The 24,798-nt window shown below is 45.7% G+C and overlaps 1 protein-coding gene across 7 annotated transcripts in view; it reads right to left on the bottom strand.

The window, feature by feature from the left end:
• PIKFYVE (phosphoinositide kinase, FYVE-type zinc finger containing) overlaps positions 1-24,798 on the bottom strand; it is a 154,418-nt gene that overhangs the window by 68,747 nt on the left and 60,873 nt on the right. For 6 of the 7 annotated variants that reach the window (XM_029068330.2, XM_029068334.1, XM_029068331.1 and 3 more), the window contains exons 8-12: positions 21,941-22,079; positions 21,046-21,203; positions 19,675-19,786; positions 11,062-11,209; positions 10,402-10,569 (exon numbers count right to left, since the gene is read on the bottom strand). In XM_029068330.2, coding sequence (XP_028924163.1) covers positions 10,402-10,569; positions 11,062-11,209; positions 19,675-19,786; positions 21,046-21,203; positions 21,941-22,079 — 725 coding nt within the window. The remainder of the gene's footprint in view (positions 1-10,401; positions 10,570-11,061; positions 11,210-19,674; positions 19,787-21,045; positions 21,204-21,940; positions 22,080-24,798) is intronic. The other variant, XM_029068333.1, reaches the window with a different exon arrangement.

The raw sequence follows: 24,798 nt of genomic DNA on the forward strand, positions 1-24,798 counted from the left end.
TTATAACTTGTACTTACCCTGCTCTTTGTTGAGAGTAAGCATGTAAGTGCCAAGTTACTAAGAATATGGAATCTACCCCAGCGCTTAGAACAGTGCTCTGCACATAGTAAACGCTTAACAAATACTAACTATTATTATTATTAGTTTATCAATTTGATCTCAAGACGTATCCTGGGGGAATCACCATAATTTGATGCAATTTCTGAGTGCTGCACAATCAATTTGGGTTTATTAATCTCTCTAACACTTCATAAAGGATGCCTTTCAACCCACGATCATCAGATGGCCCCTCTCATTCCCTAATCAGTTTCCTACTTTCATTCATTCATTCAATAGTATTTATTGAGCGCTTACTATGTGCAGAGCACTGTACTAAGCGCTTGGAATGTACAAATCGGTAACAGATAGAGATAGTCCCTGCCCTCTGATGGGCTTACAGTCTAGTCAGGGGAGACAGACAGACAAGAACAATGGCAATAAACAGAATCAAGGGGAAGAACATCTCATTAAAACAATAGCAAATAAATAGAATCGGGGTGATGTACATTTCATTAACAAAATAAATAGGGTAATGAAGATATATACAGTTGAGCGGACGAGTATGGTGCTGAGGGGATGGGACGGCAGAGGGGGAGGAGCAGAGGGAAAGGGGGGAGAAGAGGGTTTAGCTGCGGAGAGGTGAAGGCGGGGGTAGAGGGAGCAGAGGGAAAAGGGGAGCTCAGTCTGGGAAGGCCTCTTGGAGGAGGTGAGCTTTAAGTAGGGTTTTGAAGAAGGGAAGAGAATTAGTTTGGCGGAGGTGAGGAGGGAGGGCACTCCAGGACCGCAGAAGGATGTGGCCCAGGGGTCGACGGCGGGATAGGCGAGAACGGGGGACAGTGAGGAGGTGGGCAACAGAGGAGCGCAGCGTGCGGGGTGGGCAGTAGAAAGAGAGAAGGGAGGAGAGGTAGGAAGGGGCAAGGTGATGGAGAGCCTTGAAGCCTAGAGTGATTCTGAGGGCATATGGTGAACAGACTATTATTATTGAATTTGGCATCACTTGCAAGAAGCTCTTAAAACTTCTCTTTGGGCCCTTTCATTTCCTATTTGCTTCTTGACCCAACACACTTTGCTTTCCTGTTCTCGCTCAGGTGAGTTTTCCACTTACTAAGAAATGATTTTTTTCTCAATCAATAAATAGTATCTTGGAATGCTTACTTTGTGCTCAGGAGAGTATGATACAATAGAGTTGGTACACATGATCCCTGCCCTCGAGGCACTTACAATATAACAGGGGATGAGGATATTACAATAAACTGTGCGTAGGAGAAGTGGCAGAGTAGAAGATTATGTACGTAAGTGGCCTCCTACACTGAAAGGTAGCCATGCTCGGCCATCACTTTTTTCCTCCTATGTGGATTCCATCTCCTTCAATTCCTTGAACCCACCCATTTTATCATGATTATTACTATCGTTACTACTATTGTAGCATTTGTTAAACACTTATGTGTCACACTGTTCAAAGCGCTGGAATAGATAAGGAAGCAGCATGGCCTAGTGGACAGAACATGGGCCTGGGAGTCAGAGGACCTGGGTTCTAATTCTGGCTCTACCACTTACCTGCTTTGTGGCCTGGCACAAGTCACTTAACTTCTCTGGGCCTCAGTTACCTCAGCTATAAAATGAGGATTGACACTGTAAGCCCCATGTGGGACAGGGACTGTGTCCAACCTGATTACCTAGTATTTACTCCAATGCTTACAACAGTATCTGGCACAGAGTAAGCACTTACCTAATACACAACTATTATTATTATTAAGCTAACTGGGTTGGACCGGTTCTCTGTCCCACATGGCTCACAAGACTAAGATTTAGATATCCTAAGTGTCAGGTTTTTGACTAAGAGCAGGAGTCCTCAATGAGCCCTGAAGTTCAATCAATCGTACTTACTGAGCACTCACTGTGTGCAGAGCACTGTACTAAGCCCTTGAGGGAGTACAACATAATGGAGTTGGTAGACACATTCTCTGCCCACAACGAGCTTATAGTCTAGAGGGGGAGACAGACATGAATATAAATTACAGATATAGTAATAATAATTATGGTATTTGTTACGTGCTTACTATGTGCCAAGCACTGTTCTAAGCGCTGGGGTAGATACAAGGTAATCAGGTTGTCCCACCTTTAATCCCCTTTTTAGCAGATAAGGTAACTGAGACACAGAGAAGTTAAGTGACTTGCCCAAGGTCACATAGCAGACAAGTGGCAGAGCTGGGATGAGAATCTATGTCCTCTGACTCCCAAGCCCTGGCTCTTTCCACTAAGCCACGCTACTTCTCTATGATATGTACTTAAGTGTTGGAGGCTGAGGAAGGTATACATTAAGGGTAAAAGTCCAAGTTCAAGGGTGACACAGAAGTGAGGGGGAGAAGAGGAAATAAGGGTGTCCTAGGTAGAAGTCTCTTGGAGGAGACTTTTGAAGGTGGTGAGAGTGATAGTCTGAAGAGGGAGGGCATTTCAGTCCAGAGGATGGACACAGGAGAGAGGACATCAGCAAAACAGATGAGATCAAGGTATAGTAAGTAGCTTGGCATTAAAAGAGTGAAGTGTGCTGGTTGGATTGTAGGAGGAAATCAGGGAGGAACAGTAGGAGGGGCAAGTTGATTGAGTGTTTTAAAGCCAATGGTAAGGAGTTTTGGCTTAATGTGGAGGTGGATGGGCAACCACTGGAGGTTCTCGAGGAAGGGGAAGACACGGACTGAACGTTTTTGTAGAAAAATGATCCAGGCAGCAAAGTGAAGCATGGACTGGAGTAGGGCGAAAAAGGAGACAAGGGAGGTCAGTAAGGAGGCTAATGTAGCAATCAAAGCGGAATAAAATAAGGGCTTGGGATTAATACGATGTACATTTGGATGGAGAGGAAAAGGTGGATTTTAGCATTGTTTTGATGGTTGAACCGATGGGATTTGGTGACAGGTTGAATGTGAAGACTGAATGAGAGAGATGAGTCGAGGATACTTAATGACCTTCCCTTGATGACCAAATTAATGCTTTCAACACCACCCTCTCTACTGAACTCAACTCATTCCCCTAACCCTTCCTTAATCTTGTACCACTAAGCCACAGCCCTAGATCACCTCCACAGTCCTCCTCCTTCGCTCTTGTGCACAAGTGGCAGAGCGCTGCTGGTGGGAATCTAGACATCAGACTGAGTTTGTCCGCTCCAAATTTATCCTTGCACGCTTTAACTCTGCCCTCTACTCTTCCCGGTAATGTTATTTCTCCAACCTTCCTGACACCCATGTCCACTGCCCTTGCCAGTTGTTCCAGAAGTTTCACTCCCTCCTCAAACTCCTTTGACCCTAATGACCTGGTCAACTACTTTAGTGAGAAAATCTCCCTAAAATCTCCCCTGGCCCTCCCCAGTCCCTCTCCCGACCCGACTCTTCAACTCTCCCACCTTTCCCAGCAGTATCTCTAGAGGAGACCTTCTGCCTTCTCTTTAAATCCATCTGCACATCTGACCCCATTTCCTTCGCATCTTATAAAATACTTGTCCCCTCCCTTCATCTCTCCCTGTCATCTTCAACTGTTAGCTCTTCAATGGATTCCTCCCCACTGCTTTAAAACCTGCTCGTGTCTCCCCATCCTAAAAAAACCCTCCCCTGACACCAGTGCTCCCTCTAGTTATCGCTCCATCTCCCTCCTACCATTCCTCATTATTATTCCTCATACTATTATTCCATCATTAATATTCCTCTCCAAACTCCTTGAGTGAGTTGTCTACATCCACTGTCTCAGGTTCCTCTCCTCCAATTATCTCTTTGACCCCTTGGACTCTGGCTTTTTCACAGAAACCATGCTCTCAAACATCACCATCTCCTTGCCAAATCCAACGGCCTCTACTCTGTCCTAATTCTCCGTGACTTCTCAACACCCTTCAACACTATCTACCATCCTCTTCTCTCATTCATTCAATCATATTTATTGAGCGCTTACTGTGTGCACAGCAGTTTACTAAGTCCTTGGAAAGAATAATACAACAATAAAGAGAGACAATCCCAGCCCACAGTGGGCTCACAGCTAGGGGACTGGAAACATTATCCACCCTCAGCTTCACTGACACTGCCTTCTCCTGGTTCTCCTCCCACCTTTCTGTCCGCTCATTCTGTTTCTTTCGTGGACTCCTCCTCTGACTCCCATCCCCTAACTGTGGGTGTACCTCAAGGTTCAGTTCTGGGTCCCCTTCTGTTCTCCACCTACACCCACTTTGTTGGAGAACTCATTCACTCTCATGGCTTGAACTACCACCTCTCTGTGGATGATACCCAAACTGACATATTCAGCCCTGATCTCTCTCCCTCTCTGCAGTCTCGCATATCCTAGACATCTCTACTTGTATGTCCCTCCTTCATGTCAAACTCATGTCTAAAAAAGAACTTATCTTGCCACCCAAACCCTGTCCTCCCCCTGAGTTTCCCACCACTGTAGACAGCATCACCATCTTTTCTGTCTCATAAGACTATGAGAAGCAGCGTGGCTCCGTGGAAAGAGCCTGGGCTTAGGAGTCAGAGGTTGTGGGTTCTAATCCCAGCTCTGCCACTTGCCAGCTGTGTGACTCTGGGCAAGCCGCTTACTTTCTCTGTGCCTCAGTGACCTCATCTGGAAAATGGGGATTAAAACTGTGAGCCCCACGTGGGACAACCTGATCACCTTGTAACCCCCACCCCTGGGCTTAGAACAGTGCTTTGCACATAGTAAGCACTTAAGAAATACCACTATTACTATAAGACTGTAACCTTGGCATTATCCTTGACTCCTCCCTCTCATTCAACCAACGTGGTCAATCCATCACTAAATCCTGTCGGTTCCACCTTCAAAACATCGCTAAAATCCACCTTTTCCTCTCCACCCAAACTGCTACCACATTTATACAATCACTCATCCTATCCCTTCTCTCTTTCTACCGCCCACCCCGCACGCTCTGCTCCTCTGCTGCCCACCTCCTCACCGTCCCTCGGTCTCGCCTATCCCGCTGTCGACCCCCGGGCCACGTCCTCCCGCGGTCCTGGAACACCCTCCCTCCTCACCTCCGCCAAACTGATTCTCTTCCCCTCTTCAAAACCCTACTTAAAACTCACCTCCTCTAAGAGGCCTTCCCAGACTGAGCTCCTCTTCTCCCTCTACTCCCTCTACCACCCCCCCTTCACCTCTCCGCAGCTTAACCCTCGTTTCCCCCCATTTCCCTCTGCTTCTCCCTCTCTCCCTTCCCATCCCCTCAGCACTGTACTCGTCTGCTCAACTGTATATATTTTCATTACCCTGTTTATTTTGTTAATGAAATATACATCGCCTTGATTCTATTTAGTTGCCATTGTTTTTACGAGATGTTCTTCCCCTTGACTCTATTTATTGCCATTGTTCTTGTCTGTCCGTCTCCCCCGATTAGACTGTAAGCCCGTCAAACGGCAGGGACTGTCTCTATCTGTTGCCAACTTGTTCATTCCAAGCGCTTAGTACAGTGCTCTGCACATAGTATGCGCTCAATAAATACTATTGAATGAATGAATGAATCCCTCCTTGATTACTGTATCAACCTCCTTGCTGACCTCCCAGACCCCTGTCTCTCTCCATTCCAGTGAGCCAGTTGTGGGCAGGGAATGTCACTGTTTATTGTTGTAATGTACTTTCCCAAGTGCTCTGCACATAATAAGTGCTTAATAAACACAATTGAATGAGTGAACTCTACTGCCCGGATCATTTTTCTACAAAAATGTTCAAGACATGTTCGAGTTTCTTCAAGAAACTCGAGTGGTTGTCCATCCACCTCTGCAAACAGAAACTCCTCACCACTGGTTTTAAAGCACTCCATCACCTTGACCCATCCTACCTCACCTTGCTACCCTCCTACTACAGATCAGTCTGCTCACTTCACTCCTCTAATGCTAACCTTCTCACTGTACCTTGACCTTGTCTATTTTACCGCCAACCGCTCACTTATGTCCTGCCTCTGGCCTGAACGCCCTCCCTCCTCATAAACGACAGAAAATTATTCTTCCCCATTTCAAAAGCCTCACTGAAGGCACATCTCCTCTAAGAACCCTTCTAAGACTAACTTCTCCTTTCGTCTTCTCCTACTCCCTTGTGTGTCACCCTGACTTGCTCCATTACCTCCCTTCCCAGCCTCACAGCACTCTTGTATATATCTGTAATTGATTTATATGCCTGTCTCCCCCTCTAAACTGTAAGCTCGTTGTGGGCAAGGAATATGTCTGCTTATTGTTATATTTTACTCTTGCAAGTTTATTGTTTTATTTTACTCTTGTACACAATAAATACAACTGACTGACTGATACTGCCAAGGTTACAAGTTTTTGAGACAGGAAGGATGCTGGTGCTGTCTACAGTGATGGGAAAGTCACAGGGAGGACAGAATTTGGGTGGGAAGATAAGGAGTTCTATTTTGGGCATGTTACATTAGAGCTGTAGGCGGAATATCCTGAAGGCAGGATGAAATGTGAGACTGCAGAAGAGAGAAATCACAGCTGGAGATGTAGAATTGGGAATCATCTGCATAGAGATGAAGCCTTAGGAGCCGATGCATTCTCTAAGGGAGTGGGTGTAGATGGAGAATAGAAAGGGACCCAGAACTGAGCCTTGAGGGACTCCCACAGTTTGGGGTGGGAGGCAGAGGAGGTGCCCATGAAAGAGACTGAGAATGAATGGCCAAAAGAGATAGGAGGAGATCCATGACAGGACAGCTTCAGTGAAGCCACGGTTGGATAACGTTTCCAGGAGAAGGGGTTGGTCGACAGGGTCGAAGGCAGCAGAGAAGTTGAGGAGGATCAGGATAAAGAAGAGGCTGTTGTATTTGGCAAGAAGGTGATTTTTGATGACCTTTGAAGAGGGCCGTTTCTGTGGAGTGAAGGGGGTAGAAGCCAGGGTGGAGGAGGTCAAGGAAAAAATTGGAGGAGAGAAACTAGAGTGAGTGGGTGTAGACAACTTGCTCAAGGAATTTGGAGAGGGATGGTAGAAAGGAGATGGGGTGCTAGCTGGAGGGAGCCGTGAGGTCAAGGGAAGGTTTTTTAGGTTTCGGGTTTGTTTTTAAATTCAAAGTAACAGTCAAAGAATTAAGTTTGATAGATGTAGTCCAACCAAGTTCATACATCCTTCTAAAGAACCTCAGTTTTGCATGCAATTTCACAATATACAATGTTCATTACAAAACACTCTCCAAAAGTTCACCTCCCAACCATGATGTAAGATTGATCTCAATCTCAAAGTAACAGTCAAAGAATTAAGTTTGATAGATGTAGTCCAACCAAGTTCATACATCCTTCTAAAGAACCTCAGTTTTGCATGCAATTTCACAATATACAATGTTCATTACAAAACACTCTCCAAAAGTTCACCTCCCAACCATGATGTAAGATTGATCTCAATCTCATTCAGTAGTTAACAGGGATCTCCCAGTCTGATAAATAGAAGCCTAGTGAGAACATTAGCCAGCTCTATCTGGCAATCACTTTATCTAAAGAGCCTGTTTCCTCTTCATACATTTACAACTTACATAAAACAGGATAAGGAGATTAAGTTTATCAAGATGTAAATTTTCTAATTCATTCATTCATTCAATCCACAGAAACTGTGTTCTCAAACATCACCATCTCCTTTCCAAATCCAACAGCCTCTACTCCATCCTAATTCTCTGTGACTTATCAACAGCCTTCAATACTATCACCTTCTTCTCTCATTCATTCAATCGTAATTACTGAGCGCTTACTGTGTGCAGAGCACTGTACTAAGCAACTTGGAAAGGACAACTCGATTTAAAAGGTATTATTCTCACAAGAATCTTGAGTGGCTAACTGATGCCTTGCAGAAGTACAAATTTTAAACTAGGCTTTAGTTAGGTTTTTTTTCATTTATTTTGTCTTTGTGTAGTTACATAATATTCTAATAATTAACTTCTTAATAGGTGGAAGTTCTGGAGAAAAAATACATACATACACACACACACGCATATATATCAAGAATTTCAAAGGAACCCAATTTAATTTTATAGAGTTGAAATATTCTCCCCAGGTCATAGTCCCAACTACCACCTCTGCATTCCTGCACCAAATAGGCATTTAAGTGCAAATCAACTTAATATCCTACTATTAATACCCTACTATTTAAGCATTTATCGACATGTCCACTTTTCTTTTTCTCCTATCTGTAAGTTATTTCATATCTATCTCCTCCCCTCTAGGCTGTACACTCCCTGAGGGCAGAGGCTATGTCTTCCTAAGAGTACAGAGAGTACAGAGGCTACTGTACTCTCCCAAGTGTTCTTCCCAAGTACAGTGCTCTTCCTAAGAAACTAATGGGGACAGCAATCCCTATTGCCCCACAAAACTGACACCCAAGTTCTGAGCAGTAATATGTTTTTCTTTTGGTGCTCCATCTTTTGGGCAGGAAAATCCCTGTGCCCCTTATTCTAAATTAGCATCCAGGTGTACGGAATCAACAACTTCAATTACACTGCATTTCTTCCCTTTTCCGATGCCAAGCCAGGTCCTTGCCCAAGGAAGGCCCTTTGGGATGCTGCACTGACTTCATGGTATCAGGACACCCTTTAGGCTGTCCTGAACGTTTTTGTAGAAAAATGGAAGCCCACACTGGCAAACTGCTGCTGGTAAAGGTTCCAGAAAGGTCCCTGTCACTTCCAGTTAATGACCGGGTCAGTCATACTCAGCCGTTTTTTTCTTTACTTGCACCCCAACCCACACCTACCAATGATACACTACTTTAAACTTATACCTCACCACCACCGCACCACTCCCTTGCCACACCAGTGCCCATCCAGTCTCCACCACACTTTCCCTCCATAGCCACATCGCAGGATATCCGGATACAGAGAAGCAGCGTGGCCTAGTGGAAGGAGCATGGGCCTGGGAGTCAAAGGACCTGGGTTCTAATCCCGGTTCTGCCAAATGGTTGCTGAATGACCTTGGGCAACTCACTTGACTTCACTGTGCCTCAGTTCTCCTGTTCTCCCTACTTTGTTTTTGGTATTTGTTAAGCACTTACAATGTGCCGGATAGTATATTAAGCACTGGGGTAGATACAGGCTAAAAAGGTTGGACACATTCCCTGTCCCACTGGGGCTCACAGTCTTAATTCCCATTTTACAGATGAGGCAACTGAGGAACAGGTAAGATAACTAACTTGCCCGAGGTTAAACAGCAGACAAGTGGCAGAGCCAGGATTAGAACCCGGGTCCTTCTGACTCCCAGGCCAGGGCTCTATCCACTAGGCTACAATGCTTAGACCATGAGTCCCCTGCGGGAAAGAGACAGTGACCTAATTAACTTCTATCTACCCCAGTTCTCAGAACGATGTCTGATGCATAGTAAGTGATTAACAAATACCATTAAAAACAATAAAAGGAGAAAGCAAACTAGCAAGTTTGTAGTTCTAGGAGCCTCGAGGCAAGAGGGGAGGGAGTGGGTGGGTAAAGTCTCCCTAAAGCCACAGAAACGGAGATAGAGACAAGAATTTCCAGGAGAGTGGGGTGACCGACCGGGCTGAAGCCAGAAAAACCAAAGGCTAACTACAGCTTACGTGATCCACAACTGGCAGTGCTCGGGACAGTGGGTTAGCATGTCTCTCTGACCGAGACCCCATTAGGCAAGGGAGCAGAAATGCATGAAGTGGGCATCTAGAGGTTTGAAAAGGATAACGCAGAGGGATTCATCTGCGGACAGGGAAAAGCTTATTCACTGGGAGAATACGGCTCACCTGTTCCTTGAATTCAATTATTCCTGACTCCATTCGGAAAGTGGAAGAAGAGCCCAGCCAGAGCTGAATCAGGAATTTGTTTGGGAATTATTATTTTTTTTTGGTTTGTTTATTTGTTTTACTTAATGGGAGAGGAGTATCAGTTCTTAACCAGAGGGTAGACTATGGCCAGTGGATCCATTGAATGGCTAGGAAATGCTTAACAGCTGAGATAGGGATTTTTTTTAACCAAACTAGTATAACAAAGGATAATTAGCCTGAATGGACATTTCCCAAATTAAAGACCCTACTGTACAGGAAATTTTCAGTCTTGAAAATCTATGCTGCAAATAGAGGAACAGGACGAAGAGCGGAACAGAACGTCCAGGAGATGGTTTCAAAGAAATGACAGGCTGAGGGAAGCCTTGCAGGACAAAGGCCCTCTACAGGGGCCGCAGGATCCCACCAGACTTCAAGACACTGAGGGAGAAAACAAACGGAAAGGAACCAACTTAAAACCGAGAGAGAGAAAAGCCCCTCTGCCATCCAGGGAGGAGAGGGCAGGGAAGCTGGGGAGGAACTCATGCAACGAAATCCAGGTCACGGTCCAGGCTCTCCTTCCTGCATCTGGACTCCAGGCCACTGGTGACTGCCTCCTACCTTTTTGGTCGGCAGGGTGAGGGGGTACGTGTGGGTACTTGGAGGGCTTCTTGATATGGAAGTTCACGTTGTCCAGCTCCACGTTCAAGCTGATGGAAGCCGCTGAGTCACTGTCCACTGTGGACTGGAAGCTGCTGACTGACGGACGCTTGCTAGGGCTCGCGGAATCTTTTCCCATTGGGCGGGGTGGGGAGAAAGAAATACAGGGAGGAGAGGGGAGTAAAAACGGGGAGCATTAGGGGATTGGAGGGGGAAGGAGAAAAACGGTCTTTAATACACAAGCCCAATGTGCAATACCAAAATGGATACGTTCTGGATGGCTTTTTCATCAATGTGAGGAAGCTAAGCAGAGAACTGGTGTGAAAACCAAAGAGGTGGGCTGGATCTTCTGCAAAAAGAAAGTCAGCTACCAGAGTGATGAATCGAGCAAGTTGTCAGCAGTGTTATTATTAGCTCAGTTATTTTTAAGCTGTTGCGAATTAGAGACTAGGGGGATGCTTCCTAACGCTAACACCCTTCCAAGCATGTAATGAGAAAATACCATATCTACCGACAGAACGAGGTTACTGGGGAGCGTCTCGATTTCCTTCAATCTCCAAAGAGAACGAAGCCCCCCAACTCCTCTTCCTAAGAAGCAAACAGGTCAAAGGTGAGACTCACTGGCCAATGAATCCTCCCCTTCTTCGGCCATCTGCTCATTGTCGCTGTCATCAAACTTGATGTCCTTACACCAGGAGGGCTCCGAGTGCCCTTCCACAGAGTTTCCCGAGTCACTGTCCGGAGAAGGGCTGGCAGAAAATTCTGGGCTCTGTAGGAACAGCGTCAGGGCAATTTAATCCCACGACAGACCTTAGGGTCATTTTACAGAGGCTCTGCTGCACGTGTGCTCTTGCCAAAGATTTAAAGGAGGAGGAGGAGGAGGCATCCTGAAACTTTACCAGATCAAGAAGAGGAGAGCTTCTTGAGATCATGTCTACCCAAGTCCCAAATCTGTGGCCATCCTGACATGACCACTAATCTCGGACCCCCAACAGTATACACGTATCCCTTCTTGAGGGGAAGCTGTGCAAAGCTTAGTAACATTACACAAGATTTAACAGCATAAGCAAATGGTCTAATCCCAACTTCACCACTTATCCGCTGTGCGACCTTGGGCAGGTGATTTTGCTACTCTGGGCCTCAGTTACCTCAACTGTACACTGGGGATTGAGACCATGAACCCTGTGCAGGACAGGGACTGTGTTCAGCCCAATTATCTTGTAACTACCCCAGTGCTTAGTACAGCACCTGGCATTTAGTAAGTGCTTAACAAATACCACAGTTATTATTATTATCAATACAATAAGAAATACGACTGTGAGCCTTATGTGGGACAGGGACTGAGTCCAACATGATTACCTTGTCCCTACTCCAGCGTTCAGAACAATGCCTGGCACCTGGTAAATGCTTAACAAATACCATAATTATTATCATTATTATACACAGAACTACTAAAACAGAATGAACCACTGCTTTTCATTCATTCCATCGTATTTATTAAGCGCTCACTGTGTGCAGAGCACTTCACTAAGTGCTTGGAAAGTACAATTTGGCAACAGATAGAGACAATCGCTATCCAACAACGGGCTCACAGTCTAGATATGAGACAGATATGGCAGCACCTTGGTTAAGGGGATAGAGCAGGGGCTTGTAACCTAAAGTTTGCGAGCCACATCTGGCTCTATGTGGAACCAACCGGACTCTCAAGGGCAGGTCTCCATGACCTGGGCACGGGGACAGCACCGCTCTCTATTGGCTCTGCACCCAGTGCTTTCTGGGCAGGAAGCAGCTGGCCCACCCTGCCTCTGTGAGCAAGAGGCCCCAGGTGGATCCTAGATGGTGACTCCACTGTTTGCCCCGGATTCATCCTCACCAGAGGTCGGGGCGAGCTGAGGTTTCTCTTGCCCTCCTCCTCGCCCTCTTGCCCCCCGCACCAACGGCACCCATGGGGGTGACCCATCCTCCATGCTGATGGCACACGGCTCCCTTTCATCCCTCCTTGCTCGCATGCCACCATGAGCAAGCAGCGGTACAAAGGCATTGGGCCAAGCTGGGCAGGAAGGAGACCGCTCATCTCCCACAGGTGCCCAGGCAGGGGGCATGGGGAGCCTCTGGGCCAGTAGACACGCGCTCTGATAGTGGTGATGGTAGACAGTACGCTGGGCTGGGAAGCTCCGGGTCAGGGGGTGAGTTCGGCCAGATGCTGGCCAAGCTCAATGTGATCTCACAACTGCTGGAGATTGTGGCTTAGCGGAAAGACTATGGTCTTGGGAGTCAGAAGACGTGGGTTCTAATCCCAGCTCCAACACCTGTCTGCAAGCCACTTAACTTCTCTGGGCCTCAGTTACCTCATCTGTAAAATGGGGATTAAGACGGTGAGCCCCAAGTGGGACAACCTGATTATCTTGTATCTACCCCAGGGCTTAGAATGGTGCTTGGCACATAGTAAGCGCTTAACAAATACCATCATTGTTCTTATTATTCAGTCCCCTGACTGTCTGGACCAGAAAAACAAAGCAGCAGTGGTAGTTTAGGAATAGGAGGACGAGGGCCCACTGACCTGGAATGCCCTCCCTCCTCAGATCCGCCAAACTCTCTTCCCTCTTCAAAGCCCTACGAGAGCTCACCTCCTCCAGGAGAACTTCCCACACTGATCCATCCCTTTCCCTCTTCTCCCCGGCCCCCATTCCCCCTACTCCCTCCTTTTTTTTTTTGCTCTACCCCCTTCCCCTCCCCACAGCATTTGTGCATATTTGTATATTTTCTCCATTTTATTAATGATGTGTATATATCTATGACTCTATTTATCTTGATAGTATTGTTGCCTGACTACTTTGTTCTGTTTTGTTGTCTGTCTCCCCCTTTTAGACTGTGAGCCCGTTGTTGGGCTGGGATTGCCTCTATCTGTTGCCAAACTGTAAATTCCAAGCGCTTAGTACAGTGCTCTGCACACAGTAAGAGCTCAATAAATACAACTGAATGAATGAATGAATGAATGAATGAATGAATGGTGCTTAGCAACTCTGCCATCCTCGCTCCCTGATTCCTGATTCCAAACCAAAACCACCAGAAAAAAGGTTGCTTTATCTCTTTTTCTCACATTCTCTCCCCATTCCTCCCCCTTTCCTTTTTCTCTTCTCCTTTTCCTTCTTCTATCCCTTCTACTCCTCTCCCTCTTTCACTCTAAGATCCTTTAAAAAAGCTTAAATGTCAGTTCGATGTTAACTTTAAATTATTATTCCTCTCAATGTTTCATAAATACACCACAAGCTTTGCCTAATGGAAAGAGCAGGCTTGGGAGTCAGAGGACCTGCGTTCTAATCCTAGTTCTGCCACCTTGAGCGAGTCACTTAATAATAATAATGTTGGTATTTGTTAAGCGCTTACTATGTGCAGAGCACTGTTCTAAGCGCTGGGGTAGACACAGGGGAATCAGGTCGTCCCACGTGGGGCTCACAGTCTTCATCCCCATTTTACAGATGAGGGAACTGAGGCACAGAGAAGTGAAGTGACTTGCCCACAGTCACACAGCTGACGAGTGGCAGAGCCAGGATTTGAACTCATGACCTCTGACTCCCAAGCCCGTGCTCTTTCCACTGAGCCACGCTGCTTCTCTAACTTCCCCGGGCCTCAGTTTCCTCATTTGACAAATGGAAATCAAACACCTGTTCTCCCTCTCCCTTGGATTTCGAGCCTCATACGGGAATGGGACTGTTTCTGACCCAATTACCTCATCTGTACTCCAGTGCTCAGTAAAGTAAGCATTAAATTAACATCACGGTTATTTATTTTTTTTTTTACCTCCATGAGAGTTAGTATGTATTTAAAAGGAACAATTGGGTCTTTGCACACCAACTTGTCAGAATTACATTCTGTTTGGCTTTTCTGGGCAAAGAAATTGCTAAACCCTGGATGACAGTATTTCTACTGACAGAAAGTTCTACAACCTCCCAGGTATCTGGGTAGGATCTTCCCCGTCACATGTGGAACAGTGGGTCAAACAGGAGACAGGAGAGACAGACACACAGATGCCAACCACTCTTTGAGAAAACAGGTTACTTTTCTGCTACTTCGTTCTCCATAAGGTGCATGTGGTCTGCTCGGGGGCTTCATTTCATACATCCCTTCCAAGTGCTGCTGTAAAGAGCTTCAGGGGCTGCTCTGCCAGAGAGGGTCGCAAGCCTCTCCCTCTCTCCCCACCCTGGTACTACCACAGCAGGAGAGCCTCACCCCTACATCCCCTCCAGATCTCTATCCAGAGTGGGATCTGAGAGGTAGACACAGCCCACACACCAGAAGACAAGAAGGTATGCTGATACCACCATACGCCTTTGGAGGACAGAGTTCTGGGTGAATAATCTCTGCATTGCCCAGAGGTGGCTCTACGTATCGTCAGTCCATCAATCAGGTAGACTGTGAAGCCCAGTGACATGGTCATCCTCCCCGTCCAGAAGCTCGCAGCCTTTGCAGGACCTTTCTTTGTTTTTTCAATTTCCAATCAGTCTGCTTGTAAATTCTGCTAGTTTTTACCCCATGATATTTCCCAGATCTTTCCCAAGCTGTGGACCTGACCACGGTTTTATGCCAGGAGTCTTGGGGGCAGCAACTGCACCCAAATCATACCTACATTCTAATATTCATTGTCTGACCTAAAAATTGTGCTTATCATTAAACATTCATTCCTGTGATTTCGACTACCACCTCTATGCAATGATCCCCAAATCTATATCTCCCTCCTTCTCTGCAGTCTCATATTTCCGCCTGCCTCCAGGACATCTCTTTTGGATGTTACAACACCTCCAACTTAACATGTCAATCAATCAGTCAATGGTATTTATCCAGCATTTACTAAGTGCAGAACACTGCTCTAAGTTTTTGGGAGAGTACAATACAAGAACCTCCAAAGCAGAACTCATCTTTCCTCTCAAGCACTGTCCTCCCTATGACTTTCCCATCCCTTTGGCACCACCAGCCTCCCTGTCTCACAACCCCATGACACTGGCCTTATCCTCAAATCATTACTCTCATTCAACCCACATATTCAATTGTCACCAAATCCTGTCGATTCTACCTTCCCAACATCGCTACGATCTGCCCTTTCCTCTCCGTCCAAACTAACACCACATTGATTCAAGCACTTATCCTATTCCATCTCGACTACTCCATCAGACTACTCACTGACCTCCCTATCTCCTGCCTTTCCCCTCTCCTGTCCACACTTCGCTCTGCTAGCTGGATCGCTATTCTAAAAACTGTTCAGTCCATGCTTCCCCACTCCTCAAGAACCTGCAGGGGTTGCCCATCTACCTCTGCATCAAACAGAAACCCCTTACCATTGATTTTAAAGCACTCATTCCTCTCCTCTCCCTTCCCCTATCCTCGCCTATCCCCTCTTATCTTATCTCGCTGATTCCCTTATTAAAATCACAACTCTGCCAAGAGGGCTTCCTCGACTGAGCCATTTTCTTCTTCTCCCTCTACCTTCTACATCACGCTTGCTCTTGGATTTGTACCCTTTATTCACCCCACTCTCAGCCCCGGAGTTCATATTAATAATTAATTTTAATGCATGTCTCCTTGTCTAGTTTATAAACTAGGCAAACTCCTTGTGTGCAGGGAACATGATTACCAACTCTGTTACACTGTACTCTCACAAATGCTTAGCTCTGCAACCAGTAAGTGCTCAATAAATATGACTGACTGACCGATTAAGCTCTTCCTATTTGACAAGACCTTTTTGAAGCCCTGAAGATAACAGGTGATCGGGTCAGGCTGTCCCTGATCCACATGGGGAGGGAAAACAGGCATTTTATCCCCACTTTTACAGATGAGAAAACTGAGGCAAACAGAAGTGAAATGACTTGCCCAAAATCCATCAGTAGGCAGGTGGCAGGGTTGGGATTAGAACCCAGAAGCAGTGTGGCCTAGTGGAAAGAGCACAGGCCTGGGAGAAAAAAAACCTGGGTTCTAATGCTGGCTCTACCACTTGCTTGCTGTGTGACCTTGGACCAGTCACCTGTCTTCTCTGTCTCAGTTACCTCATCTGTGAAATTGGGATTAAGACTGTGAACCCCATGTGGAACACGGACTGTGTCTAAATGGAGTTCGAATCCCAGCTCTGCCACTTGTCAGCTGTGTGACTGTGGGCAAGTCACTTAACTTCTCTGTGCCTCAGTTCCCTCATCTGTAAAATGGGGATTAAGACTGTGAGCCCCACGTGGGACAACCTGATTCCCCTGTGTCTACCCCAGCGCTTAGAACAGTGCTCTGCACATAGTAAGCGCTTAACAAATACCAACATTAATTATCTACCCCAGCGCTTAATATGGTGCCTGGCAAGTAGTAAGCACTTAAATACCATAATAATTCAAGGGAAAAAAAAACCCAGAGGTCTCCTGACTCCCAGGCTTATGCTTTTACCATGAGGCAACGTTCCTTCACAACTTCACTGCACGCACGCACGCACAAGTCAGGTCAGGTCAGGTCAGATCAGATCATTCACTGGTAACCAACCTGGACATCTTAGAAGGATTCGCTGAGCTTTGGGGGAATAGACAGCCTCCTAACATAATACCATGGGCAAGATCATTATTGAATCAGGCCCGAGATTTATCCAGCCCAGGACTCAAGTCTTCCAGAGTGGTAAAAGGACCCTTGGATGAAATGATGATAGAAATAATTAGGCTCTCACTTCTCCTATTCACCCTCCTTTATTGACACCTACTCATTTAGATCTGTACTCCTTAAGTACCTGATAGTCATCCTACCTCCAGGTCCTCAGCATTTATGGACACTCCCATTTCTTAAACTCTTCCATTCCTCCATCTGCAACTTATTTTGATGTCTGTCTCCCTGCCTAGACTTTTAGCCCCTTGTGGGAAGGAAACATGTCTATCAACTCTACAGTGTTCAGGACAGGGGGGCTCAATAAATACCACTGACTGATACTGGTAGAACAGTGTAACAGTTGCTCTTCTGAACATCTTACAACTTTCATCTTCAAAATCTCCAAAAGGCTAGGCCTCCTCAAAATCAGTTTCTTGGGAGGATATGTAGGAAGCCTCTTCACTCTCCCATCCATCGCTTGGGAAGAAGAGCAGAATGACTTCCAGGACGAGGAAAGCTCTGCCATGCTTCTTTTATCCTATCCCACCTCGATTACTGCAACAGCCTCCTTGTTGACCTCCCTGCTTCCTGTCTCTTCCCTCTCCAGACCACACTTCACTCTTCTGCCTGGATCTTTTTTCTAAAAAAATATTCAGTCCACATTTCCCTACTCCTCAAGCACCACTAGTGATTGCCCATCCACCTCCTCCGTGTCAGACACAAACTCCTTACCATTTGCTTTAAAGCACTCAATCATCTTGCCCCCTCCTACCTTACCTTCCTGATTTCCAACTATATCTCAGCCCGCACTCTTCTCTCCTCTGATGGCAACCTACACACTGTTCCTCAGTCTCCTTCATTCATTCATTCAATAGTATTTATTGAGCGCTTACTATGTGCAGAGCACTGTACTAAGCGCTTGGGATGAATAAGTCGGCAACAGATAGAGACAGTCCCTGCCGTTTGACGGGCTTACAGTCTAATCGACGGGCTTACAGTCTCATCTATTTCACCGCCAACCTCTTGCCCGCATCCTGCCTCTAGCCTTTTCATATCTGACAGACCATCAGCCTCTCTACCTTCAAAGTCTTATTAAAGGCACATCGCCTCCAAGAGGCCTTCCTCAATTAAGCCCTTATTTCCACTTCTCCCACTCATGTGTACGGAAGAAAGGGTACTCCCTGGGCAGTGAAAACCTGGCCTGTTCTTCTAGGATGACAGGGGAAGGCGATGCCATGCCAAGCATGTTCTGAGAAAGGACTCCTGGGTTCCACTCCCGGGATTCTAATTATAAACAGCTTAACATGGTTAATGTTAGGGACCCTAGCAGTCCTATGCTAGTGCATTCCAACCAAGACCAAGTAGATTCTGTCACCATCTATGTCTTAGCCTTAGTCTGCAAATGGTGTGAGAAGCATTCAATTAATGGGCCCTGACCTCTGTGGCCCAGCTGCTAGATTTGGGAGGGCATGTCTAATGCTCATACCCTTTCCTACAATAATGAATCTCTCCAAATTGGCAGGTTCACCACATGCAGACTACTGAAACTCTCTCTTTGCCTAAAAACCAGACAATCATCAATTACTACAACTGGCATCTAAAGAAACAAAGCTTTCCCTCCGGGAGGAGTTCTAAAGAGCAAACGGTCTACCCAATCCCAGAGGTTTCCAGAAACACCCAGTTATTATCTGAAGGGCCTAGCCTAGCCAGGGTCAGCACAAAGGGGGAGTCCCTGCCAAGAGGTTTTCACCCTCCAAAAGGGAGGAGGGTGAGCACAAGACAGGGCGGTTCCCTCAACACTGGAAATCCAAGGCCAGCCACCATGGAGACCCCATGGAACAAGGTGCCCAGACCCTGCACCACCTCCTGCCGCTGAATCTGGCAGTTCAAGAGAATTGCCCAGTTCCCTATGTGAAGGGCCTAGCCTAGCCGGTTCAGCCCAAAGGAGAAACTCCCACTGGGGCTTTCGCCCTCTAAAAGGAATGAGGACAAGCCATAGGACGAGGTAGGACTGCTCTCTTGCTTGACACCAGAACCTGCCAGAGACTTGGGAGGAGACTCTGGAGCAAAGTGGGAAAGGGGTCAGGATATGGGAGGCAGAGCCCTACCCCGCAGTGAAATGCTCTACGCTCTATAGACTTCAGCATAAGGTCCCACAGGATGCCATTTTGTCTGTGCGGACCAGGCACCCCAGATTTCAGGTGAATCAGTGATACGGGAGAGGGAGGAGGAAGAAGTGATTCTGCCCCCCGGTCAACAATACAGACTGATATATACGGAGACCCTTCTGAAGTTCCCTAGAGGGGCTAGAGCTGCTAGTTTTCTTTCCTCTTGTGGAATGTTGTGAGGGAGGGTCTCCCTGTTCAGCAATCCCCCGCCCAAGGCTGAGTTGGGAGGAGAACAAACCTCGTCTCGTGGGGTGGCGGTGGGCGAGAAGTCCCTGAAGCTTCTCGCACCAGCTCTGACAAGACCTCCCCCTGCTTTTGAGAGACCCAACAGTCTAGGAGGCAACCGTTGCATCTGCCTAGAAGACATTCTGGGGCAACCGAAGAAGGAAAAGAGCCAAGCAAAACCCCGGCTCCTCGCCACCCTGACCTTCCCGCCAACAAGTAACGGAGAGTCCCGTACCTGCAGCGGTCTGTACAGGGCATACTCGTCCCGAAAGATTTGATCGTGATGACTAACACAATCCAGCCAACGTCCATCTACCATCGCTTGTCCAATGGCTATGGCTTGAGCTCTGACAGACACAGACAAAAAACAAGATTTTAAAGGACCCACGGTGGAATGATCTCACAGCCATAAGATAATGGATTTGGACAAGAGTCTCCCGCGTTCTCGGGAAGGCATGTTCTCTCAGACCCTTCTGAGGCTCAGGAAGGGAGGGGCACGTCATGAATGATGAAGTCGGGGGGCTGATTTCCAGCTCGTTCCACCAGAAGCTCTTTCGGCTTTGAAAGCGCCCCTGGGCGGTGACCCAACCCCGTGACCCAATCCCAGATCCACTGTGGCCTTAATATGACCAGACACAAGTTCAAAGGGAAGCAGAGTTAAATAGGAGAGGGTTGAGGAAAAAATGTAATTCCCATTTGCCAAGGAAACAAGTAGTCACTCTCAATTATACAGGAATTCATAATTCCTGGATTATCCACAGGATCTAGATTTTTAGGATTTCATCCAATTTAATTTGATTTTTACTTCTGAATCTTCTGCGGGGAGGCTAATTTTTTAAAATTCTTTTTCTTATTGCTACATTTTTCTTAATATTTGAACTGCCAAGAGGGACTTAAACAAATTTACAAAACCATCCTAACTCTGTCATGGCTGACTAGCACATCTGACAGTTTTGAATTTTTGAAATACAAAAACATTACCAGTGGATTATTTTTTTAAAAAACTGAAATACCCACAGTCATATTGTCCCTATTTTTCTTACTGATTCCTGCCTTTTAGCTGTTTCCCTCTTCATTAACACCTCTAAATCAGAAGAATGGAATGGAACGGAAAAGAGGTATGAAGCTCCAGGAAAAGGCAGCAAGGAGGTTGAACGTGTAAAATTTGGGTTATCTAGAGATTTCATTTCTCCATGCCTTCCTCCCAATAACTGGATAATCTCACAAAAGAAAGATTCCAAAACTCTCCTTCTTATTAAAGAAAAAATAATCAAAATAACTCACCTCAGTGATTTAGTATGGGATCATTTAAATAATGTCTTCCAAACGACTTCCGAAATTAAGTCATCAACCATTAACATTTTCCATAGCTCAAATGCCAGTTTAAAACTTACACCTTGACACCAGTCCAAATTTCAACTCCCAAGTGAGTCAATGTCCCCAACCTTTCAGACTTCCCCTACCTTGTCCCAGGTGTAGGACATACTCCAGCTTAAAATGAGGAGCCACTTGGTCTTATGCAATTATTTTTGTCCTAGTTACTCTACAAAACCACAAACTTCAATTCTCTACAGAACATACACATCATTTTGAAAAAAGAGAATACCTAGTGGTTATGTGCCCATTTCTGATCAGCCAATTGACCAATTCCTTTCCCACAATGCAATTGGGATGTGTCCGCAGCCAATAGCGGTGGTCCTGGAACTCCATTCCACTACTGTGATGACAGATTTTCTTCCACAAGTCCTTCAGTTGCACAGAATCCTGCAGGGCATTTAGAGGGGTTTAGTGCCGAAATTATTACCTACAGATCATTTCATTTAGGAGGCAGGTGGTTTCAATCTTCACATTGTTTTTTATCCTTCTGCTTCCCTTAAAAGAAAAATCAATTTGAACTGAGGGGAATGGTTATCTTGTATTAGTCAGTGCTCAAAAAGATAAATATGTTGAAGTCCCTTCCTTCTAAGCGAATTACCTGGAAGGAAACTGTTAGAAGGAAGTGACTTCAACATATTCAAAGGGAAAGTTGACAGGTATCTAGCATAAAATGATTATTCTTATTACTACTACTACTACTAACAACAATATTGATTCTAGTATTGTACATAACATTTATTAAGCACTCACTCTGTGTCCAGCACTGGGCTAAACCCTGGGGTAGACCCAAGAAAGGCAAGTACAACAGTGAATTCCTGGAAAGGCAACTTCTGTCACAGCCAATGCTGCATACTGAACATGATTTAAACTAAGAGCCAGGAACCATGAAATTCAAGTATCTCAGACACTTTTCAGGCACCATTCTCTGGTCGCAGGCTCAAGCTGCACCAACCAGGGGACACTGCTGAGGATAGAGAATGAGTGCTGGAAGCTTTAGACAGATTCTTTTATGTCACTTTCAGGGTTTGTTCTGAATGGTCTTCTGCGCTGATCCTTGATGAGCAAACAGCGATGAAACACGGCGCCCCCCCACCACTCTAAACCACAAGAAACACAGTGGGTACCAGAAGAATTTTGCGCTCATCTTCACTGCTCTCGGTTTTCACATATGTGCGATTGGCCTGGGGACTAACAGATGTTTCATATGGGGGGACCATGGGAGATCCAGACCGATCCAGGGACAGGTTAGTTATGCTGGCCGATCTGAAAATAACAGAAGACAAAAGAGCAAGTCAATACCCAGGATGTTATAATTTCATAAAACCTTCATCTTAAAAAATACCTCTCAGGGTAGATTAATGAGGTCGTCATGAAATTATCTTCTGGTCAGATTGTATACTTAATTCCCATGCCACTTTTGGTTGAGCTTGGATTTAATAGGTGTGTCTCATATACACAGAAAGCAGCTCGTTGACTGGCTCGTAGGTGGTTATTCAAATTTGAAACTGGGTTTGCACACCATCTGAACTCCTCGTGGTGACGAGGCGCAACTGAATAAGAAAAGTAGGGAGGTGGTCGGGTGTGTACCCACCCCCCCTCGACTTCCTCCAGTACGTCTCCGGAATTCCCTCGCCTTCTGCACACAGGGTTCCCAGTCAAGATCCAGGATTTCAACTGGCCATCAACAGAAGAACCCCAATATTCCTCAGTTGAAAAACGAATAAACCAGGGTCCAGTTACAAATGATAAAAGCTTCCTTTTGTGGTTTGTCTATGAATAAAAGGCTATATTTCAAATATTGTTATAAAGGTAACAACATTAAAAAGATGAAAAGTAATTTAAATTAATTGTCCTGATGGGTCCTAATTAATTAATTACTCTGATGGGTCAGAGATCCCAGATAACAGTTTTTGGTTGTTTTTTTAATTTCATTTTCCCAGACATCTGGATTTCTCCACACAGCTATGACTACCACCCATTACTCATACCAATACACTTTGGTTTTTATTATCTAGGTAATCAGGTGAAATTCTTTTGTTGTTTTTTTGGGGAGGGGAGGCGGAGGGCTTGAAATATCATGAAAATGAACACCAAAATATATTTTTAGGTCTCAAAATTCAGGTGATGAGAATGGAATTTGTTATGTGCTTACTGTGCCAAGCAAGTAAGTGCTATGTTAGATACAAAATAATGAGTTTAGACATGATCCCTCTCCCACATGGAGCTCACAGTCTAAGGGGGAGTGAGAACAGGTCACAGTTTCCATTTGAGGAAACTGAGAACCAGATTAGTTAAGAGACTTGCCCAGGGTCACAAAGAAGGGAGTGGCAGAGCCGGAATTAGAACCCAGGTCCTCTGACTCCCAAGCTCTTTCTACTGCGCCATGCTGCTTCTCTTCTGCCAATTTAGACCCTCATACCAAAAGCATCATCGGGAAGGGGAGACCCAAAAAGCAATTGGCAGGGTTTGCCGCGCTATAGAACTCCGCTACCCCAGCAGTCAGAAAACAATCCAGGTCGCTGCCATCTAGGAAGAGCGTAACAGACCTGCAGAAGGTTCAGAGAAAGACAAACAAGATGATCAGGAGGAAGAAGAGGCTGAAAGATTAGGTAGTCTGAAAAGATTAGGAACCTGCAGGCTAGAAAGGCACAGGTTCAAAGTAGATAGCATCAAAGCCTACAAAAATCATGAAGGTGGAGGACAGCCTGAACACGCAACAGTTAGAGAAGCAGCATGGCCTAGTGGAAAGAGCACGGGCCCAGGAGCCAGAAAGATGTGGGTTCTAATTCTGGCTCTGCCATTTACCTGCTGTGTGACCTAGGGCACGTCACTTAACTTCTCTGTGCCACAGTTCCCTCATCTGCAAAACTGGAATTCAATATCTGTGCTTCCTCCTATTTAGAAATCGAGCCCCATGTGGGACTTTCATTCATTCATTCAATCAATCGTATTTATTGAGCGCTTACTGTGTGCCGAGGACTGAGCACTTGGGAGAGTACAGTATAACAATAAACACATTCCCCTCCCACAACGAGCTTTCAGTCTAGAAAGGGAGACAGACATTAATATAAATAAATTACAAATAGGTATATAAGTGCTGTGGGGCTGGGATGAGGGAATGAAGGAAGGGAGCATGTCAGGGTGACGCAGAAGGGAGAGAGAGAAGAGGAAAGGAGGGCTTAGTCAGGCAAGGCATGTTGGAGGAGATGTGCCTTTTATAAGGCTTTGAAGGGGAAGAAAGTAAGGATACGATTATCTTGTATCTACCCCAGTGCTTAGTACAGTGCCTGGCATAGAGGAAGCACTTAACAAATATACTGTCCCCAAAATCCACAATAAAGCTTGAGGGTGGTAAGTTCAAAACCAAGGGGATTTAAAAAAAAATCAACCACGATCTTGTCCAAGCAGGTGGTAAATGTCTAATTTGTTGGGGTAAATGAAGGGAAGTTGTGCAAAAGGGTCTGGATAAATTTATGGATGGGGACTGCATCATGGGCTAGCTACTGATGTTAAGGAAATGTTAAGGAAGTTAGATGATCTTCCCCTAACCATGAAGGAGGGCAATGACCACCCTCTTCCTCCTGGTGTTCTGGGTTGGATGGGCCACTGGTCCAGACCAGCCACGGTGCTGCACCTGGTCTGATGAGTCTGAAGGATGAAACGGTGGTGAATCCTCAAAGGGAAAAACAGAGGATGCTCACACCACAACCCACTCCAGGAAGCCTCTTTATGGAATGTTGAGCAGAGGGAGGAAATGAACAGAGCCAGAAAACAATATGGGATATCAAAGTAAAAAGAGATCAGAAGAACGAGTTCTACCCATTCAGAGGTTTAAGAAAATATGCCTTACGGGAGGATCAAGAATGCAATTTGTTACCCTTCAGTGTTCACAAAACATGCCCTTTTATGGGGCTAACATCCTAACCGCTCTCTGTATTATAGAACAATATTTATCTATTTATTCATTTATATTAATGTCCGT

This window comes from Ornithorhynchus anatinus, chromosome 7 (genome assembly GCF_004115215.2).
Source record: "Ornithorhynchus anatinus isolate Pmale09 chromosome 7, mOrnAna1.pri.v4, whole genome shotgun sequence".
Lineage (NCBI taxonomy): Eukaryota > Metazoa > Chordata > Mammalia > Monotremata > Ornithorhynchidae > Ornithorhynchus > Ornithorhynchus anatinus.